The sequence below is a fragment of the Mycena indigotica genome, assembly GCF_014461135.1.
Source record: "Mycena indigotica strain 171206Taipei chromosome Unknown Mind.scaff0001, whole genome shotgun sequence".
Taxonomy (NCBI): domain Eukaryota; kingdom Fungi; phylum Basidiomycota; class Agaricomycetes; order Agaricales; family Mycenaceae; genus Mycena; species Mycena indigotica.
Window position 1 is genome coordinate 474,940 of NW_023503000.1, and position 18,858 is coordinate 493,797.

General features: G+C 55.9%; 2 protein-coding genes across 2 annotated transcripts; both read left to right on the forward strand.

Annotated features, from left to right (window-relative positions):
• Positions 1 to 1,595: 1,595 nt before the first annotated feature.
• Positions 1,596 to 2,944, forward strand: MIND_00006700 (uncharacterized protein; the record flags this gene model as incomplete). The annotated part of the gene is made up of 2 exons (XM_037357041.1): positions 1,596 to 1,872; positions 1,920 to 2,944. 2 exons carry the CDS (start codon positions 1,596 to 1,598, stop codon positions 2,942 to 2,944), a joined length of 1,302 nt encoding a protein of 433 aa, XP_037224951.1.
• A 12,539-nt stretch (positions 2,945 to 15,483) lies between these two features.
• Positions 15,484 to 16,581, forward strand: MIND_00006800 (uncharacterized protein; the record flags this gene model as incomplete). Its single annotated transcript, XM_037357042.1, has 2 exons — positions 15,484 to 15,761; positions 15,807 to 16,581. The coding sequence occupies exons 1-2, from the start codon at positions 15,502 to 15,504 to the stop codon at positions 16,579 to 16,581; spliced, it is 1,035 nt and encodes a 344-aa protein (XP_037224952.1). The 5' UTR covers positions 15,484 to 15,501.
• Positions 16,582 to 18,858: the final 2,277 nt, after the last annotated feature.

The following is an 18,858-nucleotide window of genomic DNA, read 5'->3' on the forward strand; positions in this document are numbered from 1 at the left end:
CGCTGGTCCGTGCAGTGTCCTGTCATGTCACGCAATTCAGGTTACTCACAGCCTGTCTTTCTTCACACACTTATTCGACTTCAGTGGTATCCAACATCACATATGCTGCCAGCCTTCCGGGCTAGTAGTGTGCGCCGAACCGCTCCCAGGACAGACTCGGTGCAGTGCTTTTTGTCGCTTTAGAAGCACAACTGAATACGAATGCAAAGAGCACTCAAGGCGATAGTGGAACGATTCCAGCCGTGAGTTTCGCCCTCTTAAATTGGCAGGACCTTGCCTACACCGTCTTGCACCCGTTGCTACTCAGAACCAACTCAGAACCATGTGCCTGTACCTCTTGGCTCCCCGAAAGCAAAATGACTCGACTGTGATGGGCACAGGCATAAAAAGCGGGCGAAAGGCAGGGTCCCCAGTCTGTACCTCCCATGTCCCCAAGCGACTCAACGGAGAGAATAGTGCCGGTGGTGGAGTCATATGGGCGATGGGCAAAGGTGTGTTTTCCTATCCACATCTCCTTCATGTTTCTAAAGAACCTATAGACATATGATACGGCGGAGAACTTCCTTCAGAAGGTCGACGACGAGCTGGTTGCCGCGGTATTGGGGAGCTTGTCCGCATCGTTACCGATGAAACGAATCGTCGATTTGGGTTGTGGCACAGGTCGAAACACCGAGAAGTTGTTGTCAGTCAAAGGAGTGGAAACGGTGGTCGGATTGGATCTTACCGCCCAGATGCTTGAAGCTGCCCAGTGGCGAGATGCGGTAGCAAATGCCGTTCAAGACGGGAGACTAGTTCTGGACGTCTGGGATGTGAAGGGGGACATGCCTGTGCCAGACTGCTTGCTTGGCGAAGGGCGGGCCGATGGCGTTATTTGCACACTCGTTCTCGAGCACCTTTCCTCCCTTGACGAGTTCTTCCACCGGACCCGGCAACTTCTCCAACCCAGACCGGGGTCATGGGTCTTTATCACGAACATGCATCCGGACCTGGGACAAACTGGCGGGGCTAACTTTATTGACGAGGACGGAAAACTGACATGGACGGAGAAGCATGTCTGGTCTGCGCAAGACGTCGTCGATGCCGCTGGACGAGAGGGATTCGAGGCAATCACCGGGGTTGGAGACGATGGGACAGGAGTTTGGACACGGACAGTCAGAGATGAGGAGCATGTCAGCAAGATTGGCGCGGGGTCGGCTAAATGGATCGGGAAGAATGTGCTGTTTGGTGTTGCCTTGCGTACCTTGTGAGTAGGAATGGTTCATCAACACTTCATGTTAAAGCTTTTTTTCCACCGTAATGCTGCGACCGAACGATCTCACCGTACAACTTGGTCTATTGACGGGAAAACATCGCTCCTACGTAAGTACTTATGGGACGAGTTCCACAGTATCAATAATTATGCTTTTGAAACACGTCCAGGGCAAGGGCCAGAAGACATCCGAGTCACTTTGTTGATTGCGGCAAGGAACCCAAAAGTGGCTTGAGGAAGATTGCACTGCTTGAAGGCTGTGACCCGCCTGAGGAGGTCAATGTTGATCGGAAATCATTCCAGTCTGAGTCAGTACTTATAAGAACGACCAGCAACCTCTGGCACAATGACGGCGCATGTCTTTCCCAACGAGATATGGATGCTCATCTTCGACAACTGCCCCTTGGCCACTCTATGGGCGGTTTCCCTCACCTGCCGCTTGTTCCATGCAGTCAGCCTGGCCGCATTCTTGCGAAGTTTGGTTTGGAAGAGTCCAGAACGGGCACGCCAGCATATTTCGATATTCTGGAGTTTGTTTCCGCCTGAAAAGGCACCCGTAGTTCGCTCGTTGGATGTCCGGTTTACGCCTCCACTGCGAAGCGAGAGAAGACTCCCGCCTGCTGGTGCGTCATGGTGCTGTACTCCGCTCGTTTTTTTATGGATTGCACAGATCTCCACAAGGACATAGTCGGTAAAATCTCGTTATTCCACAAAACGATATCACAACTCACTCTCTGCGGTCTAATTCTTCCTCCCATCTTCTTTGACCTGCTCAATCATCTACCCACTCTCCAACATCTTGTCTTGCGGCAGTGCATTCTCCCCGGCCCCCCTCCGGTATCTGTTTTGGTTTCGCCTCCGACCCTTGAGTCCATAACTCTCTCCAACCTTGATCGTTCCCGGGAATGTCCTACTGTGTTCTCACCGTATGCCTTGCTTATGCTCTTCCCACAAGTCCCCTTCATCTCTGTCGACCGCCTGATGGAATCCAGAAAATGGGGCAAGCCGCTTCCGCAACTAGGCATTCCAAGACACCTCACATTGGCCTCCGTAGCTCCCCTTGGCTTATTCGTGACACGTCAACACCTCACCGCGCTCACCCGGTTCTTCCTGTTCCGCCTCGAAAAACTTGTGGTCGTGATTCCGGAGCTATACCGGCTGCCGTTCCGCGAGGAGATCCCTGTGTGGGACACTTTGATCTCCGTCCCGCGTCTCCATTTGCTCGCGGCCCCCCTCTCCATCGTTCGTGTCCTCTTGCGGTCGAAGCCCCCGCTCACACACCTGGCGATACAAGGGGCCATTCCAACAACCGCGCACGTGGCGTGTCTAATGAACGACATACTGAGCGACGACATCGTATCGCTAGCGCTTACTGTTGCTTCCTGGGACCCAGCACTGGTCGAGCTGATTTCGCGGCGCTTACCAGGCCTCCAGTCGCTCGAGATACTTTACTGCGATGCGGCCAGTGCTCCTGCCAGTGCGAGTCCTTGCGCAGCCGATCTCCTACCGCATCTCACGGCTCTGTGCATCGCCCCATTTCTGCCGATCGACCCGTGTTTACACACTGTGCCAAGGCAGGAGAGCCGATCACTTACCCCGGACCCACAAAAATTGATTGGATGGAGCTCGCTGGTTATTCTTGACGAGCAGCTGTACCCAACACATGATACGGAGGTCTATTGGGGAAATCCATGAGCATGGGATGGCAATCTAATATTGTGTGATGTGCGGTGTTGAAACCCTGCTTTCCTTGCTGGCTTACCACAAGAGCTGACCTGTAGATAGTCCCTCCTAGTAGTACAGAGGCAAAGTGTAAGGCAAGGGCGAGGGAAAAAAATTAAGGAACATACATATTGACTCATCTGGAAATAATGCTTACAACTTGTTGTACTATGTCTAGCTCCTCGTTATGGCTGCTATGAGAAAAGAATAGCCATAGGATTAGACTTGTGTCCACAGTTCAGAACCCAGATCTGAGATGCACCAGATCACAAATGTGACAATACTCACTACACCACCAAACCGACATGACACTTTGCCGATGTCATGCCGGAACATCACCCAACATCGGGTCTTGATATCAGCACCGGATTTTCGTGATGTCAGGAAGGAATTGATTGCGCATATCTTCCTGACATTCGCCTGACAACATATATCATGTAGACATCCTGAACTGGACAAGTGCAAGACAACACCCCAAGTCAAGAGGCTTCAATTGGATAAATGGTGCACTGCGATATACTGGGGCAAACAGGAAGGAATGTTTATTATACTCTATTTAATACATATAGTATATGCCAACTCATTATGTATCGACCACCTATCCGTCTGCTGACCCTTCGCCCCCCCCCTCCGCTCAGCGGTATGGCGGCAGTCCCTCCTCCCACTGATGTTCGCTATGAGGCCAATCAACCTGCATCCCGAGCCTGATGTTGGTGGTCTTGCCCTGCGCGGCAGTGTCGAATGCGTGGACGATGGATAGCTGCGACTAGAGGATCGCACGCCGGTCTTTACGTGGTCGGGTGTGCGTTATTTGGCACGGCGGAAGGGACTCGGTCCTGCCAGGGCGGGGTTAGTATGGGTCAGCACGGGAGAGGGGACAGACATACAAGCAATGGCGGAGCCAATGAGGAGCGCGGGAGAGAGCTTGAGTTGCATAGTTGTGGTCGTTGGTAGCATATGGTGGGACAATGTCGTGTGAGAAGCTAGTATTGGAGTGAGTCGATGAGAGAGAGGAAAGGAGCGGGCCACGCACCTCAGAACAAGAGTGTGGTTGACCAGCCGGCCTGGGTATCGCAGTTGCTCCCTAAGAGACAGTGAGTTTATCATCAAGGACACCAAGAGCACGAACAGGATAGGCCGGATTCCCAAGTGTCCTATTGTGCAAAATGAGTACGAGCGGGCAGACCTAAGCAAGGCGCTGCTGGAGGTGGTGCCGTTCGATGTCTGGGCCCCGCAGGCGGCTATGGGGCTCGACACACTGCGCATGGGGCTGTCAGGATATAGCGTGACCGGCCACACGCTTCGCGACACTGTCAGCGCGGCCGTGGAACGCGTGGCGCGCAGAGCTCGCAGACCCGCTGGACTTGGGGGGAACATGGGGGAACGAAGAGAAAAAAAGATGTTGTGACAGCTGCTGTCACCACGGAGAAGTTGTCCGTGATGTTACGGACCTTTCGGAACACTTCTGACCGGTGGTCAGCATGATTGTGTCATACCTCTCGGCTCGACTTAGCAAATTTTCTTGAGGGCTTGAAGCTGCCCCTCGGTGTGGGCCATACTGTAGGCATTTTTTCCAGCATTAATGCTCAAAACTAGTTGGACCATCCTTTCCTGATGGAGCCAGTATGCATACTAGGTCTGGTCACTCATGACACAGTTTGGATTGCTCATCTACTGGATACTAGGAGAAGACATCAGCATGATATATCTTGCAACATCGCATACATGCTGGCATGATATCAGTCCAACATTCAGTGGCTGACAGCTGAATGATCTTAGGCAGACCTGATGCTGAGATCGGCATTTCTGTCCTGTTGACATCGTGGGGTGACATCGGCTCAGTATACAGACGGGTTGGTGGTGTAAATATCATCAGGAAAAACCTCCCTAAGAAATCTCATGAAATTTCTGGAATTCTCAGTAGGCTTTAAAAATTCAGAGAAATTTAACCAGATTCCATAGAATTTATGGAAATTTTCAAAAATTTCAGTAGCATGTTAAATCAATAGTCAAATGAAACACAAACCATGACTGAATACTATGTATAATAAGTGTGAATGTTTAGCTCTGCAAGGTCTTATGCCTAAGGTCACTACTAGTATTTCAATTCTGTACTTCACAATTATATTCAGATGGTTTCTAAGTCTGTCATCAAAGACTGGCCCTAAACCTATCATATTGTTATGCCATTGACAGATCTTTGATTGATTTGTTACATGTGTGTGACATCAAGAAAAAAAATCGCACCACTCTTTCCTTTCCCCCCTCATATTCCCTCTAGGCCAAGTCCTGGAGCCACATGCGCCTTATCCCTCTTCAGTCCAGTGCTGCGCAAGAGGCTGTGTTAACTGTAGAGACTGTGTGTTGGCATCGACCCTCCCACCGTACATGCGGCTGGCTCATTCCCCACGCAGTCGGCCACCAAGCTGCAAACAGCCCCAAGGCAGGCACCCCAGCCTGGTACACCCACTGCCTTCTCCTCTGCATCCTTCTGCTAACGACACCTTAGCTATAACTTTGTGGAGACGATGACACTGATATTGATAGGCGCTTGAGTGCCCTGTGTCATGCCACTGCTGGTCGGAGATGAGCTGAGAGGTAGACGGACAGGTAAGTGCAGCCAAAAAGGCCACTGAGTTCAAAGTTGGAGACAATGTGTACGTTGAAGGTGTCAGGGGAACCTCCCTTTCAGCCCCTTGGAGACGCATCCGATTCCGGTCCGATTCTGGTTCCAACTCCGGTCCGGCCCTCCATCTCACCCGCACAATCACCGATCTGTCAACGCCCTCCCAACGGTCGCCCTGGGACCTCCCCTGCGACGCCACCCAAGCCTTCTGTGCCCGACAGCGGCACCTACGGACAAGCAGTATATAGTCAGCTACCTAGCAGGTGGACCCTCAGAGTTTCACCTCTTTGGATCCTCCCCTGCTAGGTCAGCTTCATTTGTATTCCGCTTACTAATGTTCACGCTTTGGATCCTCCCCTGCTAGTGTAAGGGCAACCTCGCGAGGCTCGAAATCAGAGTCCTGAGCAGAGGGGGAATCCTTAGTGAACTACTACAACAGGAAGGGACGCTACAGACTCACCTGAGCAGAGGGGGAATCCTTAGAGAACAAGCCAAGGAGCCCTCTGCCCAGGTGCACTACTATATACCAGTGACCGGAGTAATGATAGAGTGACTGCATAGTGACGGATGACGGATGGGAGAAGTCAGCCATCGCTAATGGACCCTAGGTGAGTGTCGAGTAGCCCTTGAAGCTCCGGAGAGGCAGGTTTGGGACCGTGATGCCAAGGGAGGGGCCCAGGCATCCCTAGAAGGCCTAAGAAGGGCTTCGGGAGGTCCAGGCTGCCTCTGGGCGTCTCCGCTTGTGACCGTGACCGTGACAACCGGAATCGGAATCGGAATCGGAATCGACTCCGGGTGTGTGACCGTGACGTGACGGCCGGAAACGGAGAGGGAAGGCGTGGAGCGGAAAGGGAAGGAGTCTGGTCTAGCCCAAGGGCCGGGGAGTGTCGAAGAGGACCAATGGGAATGGCGGCCAGCCATGACCACTGGAGGGTAGCGACAGGGGTCACTCGGAGACGTCCCCGGACGTCTCCAGAGAGGTGGAGGTGTGAGGGCGTGCAGCCTGGGGCGCTGCAGTAGGCACGAGCCTTAACGGCAGTAGGCCTCACCCAGGGGAAGGCCCGATGACGGGGGCCGTGGTGGCGGAGTGGAGAGCGGAGCCATGGCAAGGCTCAGCCATCCGAACATAAGCCCGAATGCTGACATGGGTTGGGGACACCCAAGAGGTCCAGCAGGTAGAGATCATAGGGAGACCTTGATAAGTGACAGCCCAGAGAGGCTAGAAGGCCATAGGCTCAAGGTCTCGGAGGGAAGTGGTGCGTCCACATCCGGAGAGGTCTCCGATGGCAGTAGTGATCCCTGATGGTGACTCCGCCGGCGGAGAGACTCCCGGAAAGGGGTGGCCAGGGAAGTCGGAGACTGGGGATTACTGGATGTGGGATGTGGTGCGGGCAGTGGAGGGAGAGCGTCAGGGTGCGGAGACGCGGAGACACGAGCGGAGACGCGGAGACGCGAGCGGAGACGCGGCGCTTGATGGGATCAAGTGACGGCATCAGGGTTTCCCCTGACATCATCCCCCCTTCAAGCTGCGTCGCCCCGATGCAGGAAAAAAAATCGGGGGGTCACTGAGCTCGTCCTCCGGAGTCCCTTGTCCTCCGGTGGCCAAGCTCCTGTCTCTGTCGATGTCCAGAGACTGTCCATCTCCAAGAGCCAGTGTGACGGTACCTTGGCGTTGCTCCAGTGATTGCTGTTGCCAAGGTCAACCCATGGAGTACTTGCGTTCTCCACTGGTTGCGCGCCCATATTCGGAGACGCCCGGAGACCTGCGGTCCCGGTGCCTCTCCGAGAGATGGTGCAACTACACCTTTGCGTAGCTCGGTGTGCGCCCGCTTGCGCTCTGGTCGCATGTTGCTCCAGGAGGGTCCTCTGCGAGTCCCCTCCTATACCTCCTCCATCCCCCTTCAAGAGTGTGGCGCCCCGACGCACCACAGAAAAAAAAAGGGGGGGGTCTGCGCTTAGCCAAAGCACCAAGTACACCTCCGGAAACGTCTCCGTTTGTGCCCGGAAACGTCTCCGAGCGTGACCGGAAACACCTGTGACGTCACAGGGCGATTCCGACCATCTCTACTGGTTGTTGGAGATCGTTGGGCGGCAAATGACTTGCCATGGGGTGATAGCATAGCGAGTGGCGAGCTCACTTTTACTGCACCCAGATGTCAGGTGGGGGGAAAGGAATTGCAGTGTGGCTCCGGACACTGCGCTGTCAGCCGGGGCACTAAGCCTAGTGTTGCGGACTGGGTGGCAACAGCTCGACCCATCCTAGTTGTGCGGCAGAGGCGGGTTGACGTAGGCATTCCAGAAGCGATTCCATTGTTCGGGGTCCGGCTGTACAATGGGACCCTTTGAGCATCTCCGCTTGTGACGTGACCGTGACGTGACTACCGGAAACGGAAACGCGATTCCGAGCGCGTGACCGTGACGTGACGGGCGGAAAGCGGAGAGGGGTCCCATGAACGGAAGGGGCATCTGCAGAGCCCTGAACTGCAGTGACTGCCTAGGTAACACCATGGTGGATCCTCTAAGGCAAGGGTACCCTCCGGGGCAGCTATGTTGATACCAGAGACGTATGAGACGTCTCCGGGGGGGTGTGCTAGCTGAACTCCGATGCCATGTGAATGACGTTGTGGGGTGGAGTCCGTCTCCGGAGAGTGAGGGGGGAAAGTCGGCACTCCGATTCAGCACCTGCCACTCGTGGCCTAGTAGGGCGGCCCTAGGCGAGCGGACTCGTCATCTCGCATCTGGCGCGGGCCTATACGGCAGTAGGCCACACCCAGAACCTAGCGGGGCAGCAACGAGTGGTGTCATGCCAAGGTGTCGCAGGCCGATCAAAGGGATCAGCCATCTCGCGGTTATCCCAAGGTCCAGAGTCGAACTGGACGCGTCGAGCCGGACACGTAGGGAAGGTCACCCGGGTAGTCCGATGAGAATCGGGGCCGGGCTGGGGGCCCCGGAGACACGTGCGTAGGGAGACACGGGTGATGGAGTATGGAGACTTGCCTCCCAAGAAAGCCAAGCCTTTGCTCGGGGTGTGAGCGGTCTCATGTCAAAGCCACGATGACAGCATCAGCGGAAAGGTCTCCGGAGATGCCCCCGGAGTCAATCCAGGGATCATGTGCCGCCTAAATTCCGGTGGAGTTGTCACATGTCTGCCAAAATCTAGGCGGTCACATGATGTCGTGGTGGGGGGTGCGGTTTAAGCAGGAGACAGAGGAGGCGAGGTGCATGGTGATGGCAGAAGGTGCGGAAGGGAAAGTCATCGCACCGGCAAAGACACTATGATCAGTGTCTTTGGCAGTAAGAGTGGGGAGCATGCAGAGGTAATGGCCATCGCAGCGACAACCGCGGGAAAGCGGAATCGGAATCGGAATCCGGAGTCGTTTTGATGCCATCAGGGCGCTCCGCATGGCGGAAGCCCATTCCGACAGGTGGCTGGCAGCAGGAATGGCTAGGGACAGACCAGCAGTGGCCGGAGAGGCCAGCATTAGCCGTGGGTGAAGGGGAAGGAAGGCGGGGCCACGGTCGGAATCGGGGGAAGGGGGTCCGGAAGTGGTTCAGGACGGCCCGGGGCCATAGGGCGCGGGGCGTGGGAAAGCTAAACCACGGCCGGAGGAGAACACCAAGGGCCAGGCAGGAGGAAGTATTGAGGCCTCACGAGGACCAAAGTGTTCGAAGGGGGGCTGGGGCTGTGCAGCGCAAGGTCGGGTGGGGCCGGGACGGAGCCATCTGTCGCAATCCACCAGGAGCCTCCTGCATGCAGCCCCTCCGGAGGCCACCTCCAGGTTACCGGCAGGGGGGGCGTCAAAGACTGCGGGCCCTGGCAACGGAGTTGGGAGGTGAGGTCCGTATTGGTGGGCTTGTTCTGCTGTAAGGGCAACCTCGCGAGGCTCGAAATCAGAGTCCTGAGCAGAGGGGGAATCCTTAGTGAACTACTACAACAGGAAGGGACGCTACAGACTCACCTGAGCAGAGGGGGAATCCTTAGAGAACAAGCCAAGGAGCCCTCTGCCCAGGTGCACTACTATATACCAGTGACCGGAGTAATGATAGAGTGACTGCATAGTGACGGATGACGGATGGGAGAAGTCAGCCATCGCTAATGGACCCTAGGTGAGTGTCGAGTAGCCCTTGAAGCTCCGGAGAGGCAGGTTTGGGACCGTGATGCCAAGGGAGGGGCCCAGGCATCCCTAGAAGGCCTAAGAAGGGCTTCGGGAGGTCCAGGCTGCCTCTGGGCGTCTCCGCTTGTGACCGTGACCGTGACAACCGGAATCGGAATCGGAATCGGAATCGACTCCGGGTGTGTGACCGTGACGTGACGGCCGGAAACGGAGAGGGAAGGCGTGGAGCGGAAAGGGAAGGAGTCTGGTCTAGCCCAAGGGCCGGGGAGTGTCGAAGAGGACCAATGGGAATGGCGGCCAGCCATGACCACTGGAGGGTAGCGACAGGGGGTCACTCGGAGACGTCCCCGGACGTCTCCAGAGAGGTGGAGGTGTGAGGGCGTGCAGCCTGGGGCGCTGCAGTAGGCACGAGCCTTAACGGCAGTAGGCCTCACCCAGGGGAAGGCCCGATGACGGGGGCCGTGGTGGCGGAGTGGAGAGCGGAGCCATGGCAAGGCTCAGCCATCCGAACATAAGCCCGAATGCTGACATGGGTTGGGGACACCCAAGAGGTCCAGCAGGTAGAGATCATAGGGAGACCTTGATAAGTGACAGCCCAGAGAGGCTAGAAGGCCATAGGCTCAAGGTCTCGGAGGGAAGTGGTGCGTCCACATCCGGAGAGGTCTCCGATGGCAGTAGTGATCCCTGATGGTGACTCCGCCGGCGGAGAGACTCCCGGAAAGGGGTGGCCAGGGAAGTCGAAGACTGGGGATCACTGGATGTGGGATGTGGTGCGGGCAGTGGAGGGAGAGCGTCAGGGTGCGGAGACGCGGAGACACGAGCGGAGACGCGGAGATGCGAGCGGAGACGCGGCGCTTGATGGGATCAAGTGACGGCATCAGGGTTTCCCCTGACAGCTAGGACCTTGATCTCAGGCCTCCGGGGTTGCCCTTACAGAAGGGTTAAAAGTGCAGCAGAATCGACCATCCGAGAAGCTCAATGATCAACATGTGAGACCATTTGAAGTGGAGGTAAAGGTTGGACCTTTGGCATATGAAGTCAAGATGCCAGGTTCTAGTCAGGCTCATTCAGTCTATAATGAGACAGACACTGGGGGCAAAACCCGCGGCTGGCTGGCTCTAGCGTCTCATGAAAGAACATGTGTCCGAATGCATGGCGGTTCAACGGCGGTTCGATGGCGGTTTGATGGTCCACAAGGCAACTGCAAGGCAACTGCAAGGGGCACAAAAAAGGGTATATCGTTACAGTACACATGCCTCTGAGACGTGTCAAGCTCCCTTTGTCCTCTTTATCCAATGCAGCATCATAAACTGCCAGGGCACAACATTCCCTTAGAGCCTGTGTCCCTCCTCAATGCTGGTCAAGCACGAAAACCCGCTGGCACTTGTCCGGGCCCGGCTAACCAGATACCTGGCCTCAGCGGCGGTCTCCGGCACTTCAAAATGGTCAGAGACTTGATGTCCGAGCTATCAAGAAGATGTCAGTGAGTGCAGTTGCGGCTCACTTGCGGGTTTGGACGCCCAGCAACAGCCGTTGCCAACATCTGAGGCCCCAGTGTGGCTTTTGCCATCCACAGGCCTGTGAAATACGGGCCACCTGCAGCCTGTTGGCCAAAACGCGGGTACCCGCACCCACTGAAGCAGGCCGGGCCATTGCGGGTAAGGCACCGGCGCATGGCTTGCAGGACTCGGAGAGTGCACAGGGTGCTGAGAACTGACTCCTCTGTAAAGATTTTCGAGCAGGCGCCAAATGCAGACAACGATGGTGCCACCGTCCTGAGTCCCGGCTCTGAGCGCCGGGTCGTATAGTTGCAGGGATGCGGACTGCATGCCCGGTCAGCGCAGCCGCGTGACTCGGAGAGCAGCTGACCCAACGGCCAGACAACAAGACAGGGGGCTCTCAAGGAGGAGGCTGGCTGGACTGGTGGATGAGCGTTGTGGTTGTGGGAAGGTGGGCGCTGAAGGTCAGCATATTGTTTTATTACCGCGCTGATGAATGTAAGTTATTCTTTGACAATGACTTGGGTTTTAAGGGTTGCGCTGCCATTGAACTGCCGTCAGGCCGCCGCATGTTTTTTTTTAGGACATGCCACAGCCTGTCAGCTGCCACCTTTGCCCCCAGTGAGAACTAACACCGTACCATGAGCCACCACCCCACCGGCGAGAAGAAAGGTCACCACCAGACATTGTGGATGATCATAAAGAGTGGGAGGTTGAGGAGATTATAAAGAAGCAGAAGCGTGGTTGTGGTTGGCAGTATCTGGTGAAGTGGAAGGGATATCCGCATAGCAAGGATACATGGGAGACTGCGCAAAGGCTTGAGAACTCTCAAGAATTGTTAGACGAGTTCAACCAGAAGAACCCAGTGGTCAAGACCCATAGTGTGCCTGTCCTTGCCTAGGGTCATTGGGATTACCTGGTCAAACGTTATAAGCTGACACAAGAGAAGCTCCCATATCATTCGTCCCAGAAACTTTTTAATTATCAGACTGGCCATTTTGTGGAGGCTGAAGGGGGGGGTGGATGATGGACGGCGCTCTAATGCCTTTTGTCGACAAGGACATTGACCTTGAAGGGGGGGGTTAATATCAAACCCTGGGTTCGTAAAGGCATGGCCAAAGTATGATGTCATTGCCTCTCTTATTAGGGATGGTAAACACATGGTAGTAGTGTATATAAGTAGAGTAGATTTCGTCTTGTACCCCAGTCTTCAAATTCCATCATCTTTACAATACTGTAATAATTTATTCAATTCGGCGGCGAAAAACTGCGTGACATCGGCGCCGAAATGAAAATTTTGGCGCTGCCTGGTAATCTGTGTGACCGCTGAAAAAATTCGGCATATTCAGCAGCCCGGAGGGCCGCCGGAGAAATTTTGATGCTCTGATGGCCGTCTGACATTCGGCATCTGAATAATAAGTTGTGACACGCCGAAATATTTCGGCGCCGGAGGTCCGGTGTGACGCGTGACCGCCGAATTGAATAAATTGATACAGTATCTTTTTACAGTGCTTCTTGCTAGCCTTCACTGGCCAACTGGCATCCTCTGATTTGGTATTGTTTGTGACAGTATATCTAAATCAGACCAAGTTTAGTCATATTAGCCGGCACACAGATTGGAAAAATTGGCTATGACAATCCACCATACTATATTTGAATATTCCGTGGCTATAATATAGTATACCCATAATATAATGTAGGATATTCAAGCATAAGCATATTCAAGTGATCAACCAAAGGCATAATCTATTCATAACAATATTTAATTGACCATAATATAATTCTGGCCAGCACTCCCCCAGCGTCCACAAGCGGACAGGGATTGCAAAGGGATTGCCCAAGGAGGCGGAGGGCCCTCTGGTGATTGCCCGTAGCTAGAGATACTGAAGGCCGGGCCAAAGCTGGCCAAGCCAAGGCCAATGAAACAGGACCGTATATGCACTGGGTGTGCATGCAGATCTGGTTCGAGCCAGACTTGGTCACTTGCGAGAGTAAGTACTCAGCACAGTGCACCTATAGCTCACCCATATCCCCTCTAATTAGAGGCGGAGACTAGGGTACTCTCCGCCTCTAATTAGAGGGGGTTGAGCTTGCCGCGGGCACCCCCGCTACCTCCGACAACCGCCGCCCTTCTTCATCGTGCCAGAGGCACCGGCCACCCCGGCGCCGCTGCCACCCCGGCGCCCTCACCATCCCGCCGCCGTCGTCATCGTCGTCGCCGTTGTGACCTGGTCACAACGGTGACCATCGCGTGATTCTCATCACAGACGATCGCCGCCCGCTGTCATCGGGTCGGGGACGTCTGCCCGCTGGTCCTGCTAGCTCTCCGCGGCTGTCATTGATCTCCCGACATCGTCCTCGACGACGACAACCATGGTAAGCTCAAATCTCCATCAAATTACATGAAACAAACCGATAATCTATAGTACTTGATGATACCTATACAATGGTGAGGTAATCACCATTACCTGCCATGCGCGCCCTTCCCGCCGCCTGCCCGACGCGATCCCGCCGCCCCTGACCCACCCCCCGACACTTTCCGATCAAAAAACAGAAAAGTTGCGCAATCAATGGAAATTACTCGAGGTACAAGTGGCATGTAAAAATATTAAACTGTTAGAGAGTTATAAATAAAATATTGTTAACTCACAAATTCATGTAATTTGATGGAGATTTGAGCTTACCATGGTTGTCGTCGTCGAGGACGATGTCGGGAGATCAATGACAGCCGCGGAGAGCTAGCGGGACCAGCGGGCAGACGTCCCCGACCCGATGACAGCGGGCGGCGATCGTCTGTGATGAGAATCACGCGATGGTCACCGTTGTGACCAGGTCACAACGGCGACGACGATGACGACGGCGGCGGGATGGTGAGGGCGCCGGTGGCAGCGGCGCGGGGTGGCCGGTGCCTCTGGCACGATGAAGAAGGGCGGCGGTTGTCGGAGGTAGCGGGGTGCCCGCGGCAGCTCAACCCCTCTAATTAGAGGCGGAGAGTACCCTAGTCTCCGCCTCTAATTAGAGGGGATATGGGTGAGCTATAGGTGCACTGTGCTGAGTACTTACTCTCGCAAGTGACCAAGTCTGGCTCGAACCAGATCTGCATGCACACCCAGTGCATATACGGTCCTGTTTCATTGGCCTTGGCTTGGCCAGCTTTGGCCCGGCCTTCAGTATCTCTAGCTACGGGCAATCACCAGAGGGCCCTCCGCCTCCTTGGGCAATCCCTTTGCAATCCCTGTCCGCTTGTACGCTGGGGGAGTGCTGGCCAGAATTATATTATGGTCAATTAAATATTGTTATGAATAGATTATGCCTTTGGTTGATCACTTGAATATGCTTATGCTTGAATATCCTACATTATATTATGACTATACTATATTATAGCCACGGAATATTCAAATATAGTATGGTGGATTGTCATAGCCAATTTTTCCAATCTGTGTGCCGGCTAATATGACTAAACTTGGTCTGATTTAGATATACTGTCACAAACAATACCAAATCAGAGGATGCCAGTTGGCCAGTGAAGGCTAGCAAGAAGCACTGTAAAAAGATACTGTATCAATTTATTCAATTCGGCGGTCACCGTCACACCGGGACCTCCGGCGCCGAAATATTTCGGCGTGTCACAACTTATTATTCAGATGCCGAATGTCAGACGGCCATCAGAGCATCAAAATTTCTCCGGCGGCCCTCCGGGCTGCTGAATATGCCGAATTTTTTCGGCGGTCACACAGATTACCAGGCAGCGCCAAAATTTTCATTTCGGCGCCGATGTCACGCAGTTTTTCGCCGCCGAATTGAATAAATTATTACAGTATTGTAAAGATGATGGAATTTGAAGACTGGGGTACAAGACGAAATCTACTCTACTTATATACACTACTACCATGTGTTTACCATCCCTAATAAGAGAGGCAATGACATCATACTTTGGCCATGCCTTTACGAACCCAGGGTTTGATATTAACCCCCCCCTTCAAGGTCAATGTCCTTGGTGAGCTATAGGTGGCACAGTGCTACGGTTTTTTTTTTTTGTTTTTTGTTTTTGAGTCCGAGTCACGGGGGTATGGCATTCGCCAAGGGGTTCACCTTGCAGCAGGAAGTGCTCGCGCGCCGACCGTGCCGGCCCGGGAGGTCGCGGGCCGTGCAGCTGCACGCCGCGGACCAAGCCACCCTGATCCGCGCCCGCGCCCGCGCCGCGCCACGCGTACGTACGTACATCGCCGCTGTCAAACACGCGTGTCACGCTGACACGTGCCACGCGCATCTTGCCTTTCTACTCCCACCATGGACGCGCCGCTAGAGCTCCACCGCGTCGCGGAGCTGTGGTTTGACGACGGGAACATCGTGCTGCAGGCGGGGCGCGCGCAGTATAGGGTGTACCGCGGCATTCTCGCGCGGCAGGCGTCTGTCTTTGGCGACATGCTCGCGTTTCCGCAGCCCGCCCCGGGCACGTCGGGCGACAAGGTTGACGGGTGTCCGCTGGTGCAGCTGCAGGATGCGGAGGCGGAGCTTACGCCGTTTTTGAAGGCCATCTTTGTGCCTTTGTGCGTCATCTCCACTCATCCAGCAAACGATGCTGACTTTGGCAGCTCCTTCCGGCCGTTCCCGGCGCCGACGACCGCCGACATGGTCGTCGGGTGTGCGCGGCTGGGGCACAAGTACAATGCGCCCATCATCCGCCGCCTTGCACTTACGCACCTGACCTCCGCGCTGCGCACGACACTCGCGGAGAGCGACGCGACCTGTTACGAGACGGACAAGTCGGACCGCGGGCCGAGCGCCGTCGCGTCGTGGGACTGCGCGTGGGAAGACCACCTGATCGCTCTGGTGCAGCTCGCGCGAGAAATCGACGCGCCGTGGCTGCTGCCGTCGCTGTTCTATCTGATCGCGAGCAAACTGGACAGCATCGCGGGGCAGCTCGTCAACGGGACGGTCATCCACGGCGCCCCGGCCCGGCTCGATCCCGGGGACCAAGAGCGCGTCCTTCGCGGGGCCAGCAGGCAGCAGCAGGCCGCGTGGACCCTGGCCGAGTTCATGACGCCCGCGCCGCCGAGCGTGTGCCACAAGGACACTGGCATGTGCCCGCTGCGGATCATGCGCACGGCGACGTCCGCGCCGTTCCGCGACCACGTGCACCGCCACTCGCAAGTGCCGCTCTCCTTGTTCGATGAGCGCTTGGGCGATGACTGGCAGGGCGCCGACTGGCAGGCGGTTTGTCAGACGTGCAAGGCGCATCTGCACGGGGAGCTCAAGGCGGCCCGCGGGGCGTTCTGGGATTCGCTGCCCGAGCTGTATGGCCTCCCGACGTGGGCGGAGTTGGAGAACCTGAAGCAGGCGGCCATCGGGGATGATTTGCTTCTGTAACCACAACGATGTTCAAATTGTATTCCACCCAAACTCAAGCTAACATGCAACACTGACTCGGCGACGGCGCGAAATGAACATGGCGTGTTCGAACTTCGGCATCTCCAACCGAATACCCTCTCCTGTTCCGCATGGAACGTCAGACTGCCGAGCTTGCTGCCCTTGGGCCGTGGCTACCCGCACTGCATCTGGCACTGTCTCCCGTCTTGGTCCCTTGGCTCCCAGTACCGGAAAGCAAGTACTTACTTACTGCCTTACAACAGCCACGGCCCGGGCCCGACCAGCTTGCGGCGATGTCACCGACGGTAAGAAGCGCCATCTATCATTTCGATCAATGTCATGCACCGGCGGCACCGCCGCTTCTTTGCTCTTCCATTCTTCCTCTCGCAGGGACTCGCACTCAACTGGCGAGCCACCCGCCCCTCCCCCCTCTCTCCAATGTCCATATGGCGCCGACGCCCGAGAGTCGGAGAGACACCGCGCCAACCAGTCGCCGGAGCCTGAGGTGGCAACGGGCAGCCTGCAGTGCGGCCACTAAAGCAGTTTTGCCCATTACTCAGTCGGAAGCTAAATTTATCCTTAGACACTGCCAATAGCATCATTACAGTGTGGTGCGACAAACAAACAAGCAAACATCATAGGACAGATAGAAAAATACATGGCTAAGGTGTGCCGGTGGCACCGGCAATGGCGGCTACAAAAGCAGGTCACACTCAGTCTTGAGCTTCTCCAGCTCCGGCCACGGGGGGAGGCCATAGATGCCCGGGAGCGCGTCCCAGAACTGCTGCTGCGCAGTGTGCAGCTCCGCGCTCATTGCTCAAATGGGACATGCACGCGTTGCATACCTTCAGGCCGGCGCTCGCCTCCCAGTCGTAGAAGCGCGCGTCGAACAGACGGAGCGGGTTGCGCACGTGCGCGGCGATGTGTGCGGCGATCGCGGGGGAGGAGGCGGCCCGGGTGATCCGGTCGCGGCACGGGGCCGGGCGGTGCACCGGATGTGGGGCGGCGGCGGCGCGAGCACACGGGCGATCTCGGCCGATGCTTCCTGCTGCTTCAGCGCGCCGTCAAAGATGTTGGCGAAGTAGCGGGGCGCCAGCGCCACCGCGCGGCCGTTGTAGGTAGTGCCGTCGACCAGCTTTGCGGTGAAGTCGTGGGAGCCCGACATGACGGTGAGCATGTAGAAGAGGGCGGGGAGGAGCCAGTAGGCCTCGAGCATGCACAGGAGGTCCGCCAGCGCGATGAGGTGTTCGTGTTTGCCCACAAGCTCGTGCAAGTTCCACGAGGAGACCGCGCCGAGCTGCCGGTCCGATCGTACCAGTGTTCGCCCTAAGCACCTAAGGGGTTAATACCTTAGATGGGGGTTATGATAAGGCTTAGTCGTCAAGGTCGTGCCAGGCGGGGGGTTATTAAGGGCTTAGTGGTCACGTGATGTGCCCGGCCGCCGCTTCTGACATTGACAGATCCTGTCACGTCGCGTATAAATTTTCCTCTTCCCACCACCTCCGACAATGGCTCCGGAGAGCAAGATGTGGAAATACTTCCACAAACTGCCCGGACGAGGCCAAGAGACCATGTTCAACAGCGCGCACAAGAACGCATGGTGCCAGGCGGAGCTCAACGCCTGGTATGCCGCCAATCCGCTTGACACAACAGGGCTCGACGAGGCGGCGGAGTTACGTGCTCGGACGGACTGGGCAGCCAATGGTGCGTCACCAGTCTATCTTTCATTCCATGGCACTCACATTGACATAGCCCGAGCTGCCGTCAAGCCCATACGAGGCGTCGAGGGTCCAATGGTCACCCACATTATTGGTGCCATCGACAACTCCCGCAATCCATGCGCTCTCGCGTCTGACGCTGCACGAAAGGAGGCACAAAAGATTCGGAAGGCGGAGCGGGATGCCAAGGACGAGAAGAAGGGAAAGGGAAAGAGCGGCGGGAAGCGAGCGGCAGACGAGGGGAATATGGACGGGGCATCGGCGTCGAAACGGCCAAACAACGGAGGCGAGGTCGAGGGCAAGATAACACAGTTCGTGTTTGGCCCACACGAAATGCCATTCCCCGCCTCTTCCTACCCTGCCTTCTACGCCCAATTCGAGCGCGCTACCATCTCCACTGGCTGCGCCTTCGAGTTCTGGTCAGATCCCGAGGTCGTGCGGCTGCTGCAGATGTTCCGTATGCATGCGGCCGATATCATACCATCGGCGAAAGTGCTTTCGGGGCGCCTGCTGAACGAGGCAGTAGAGAAGGTGGACAAGGGGTTGGATAAAGTCCTGA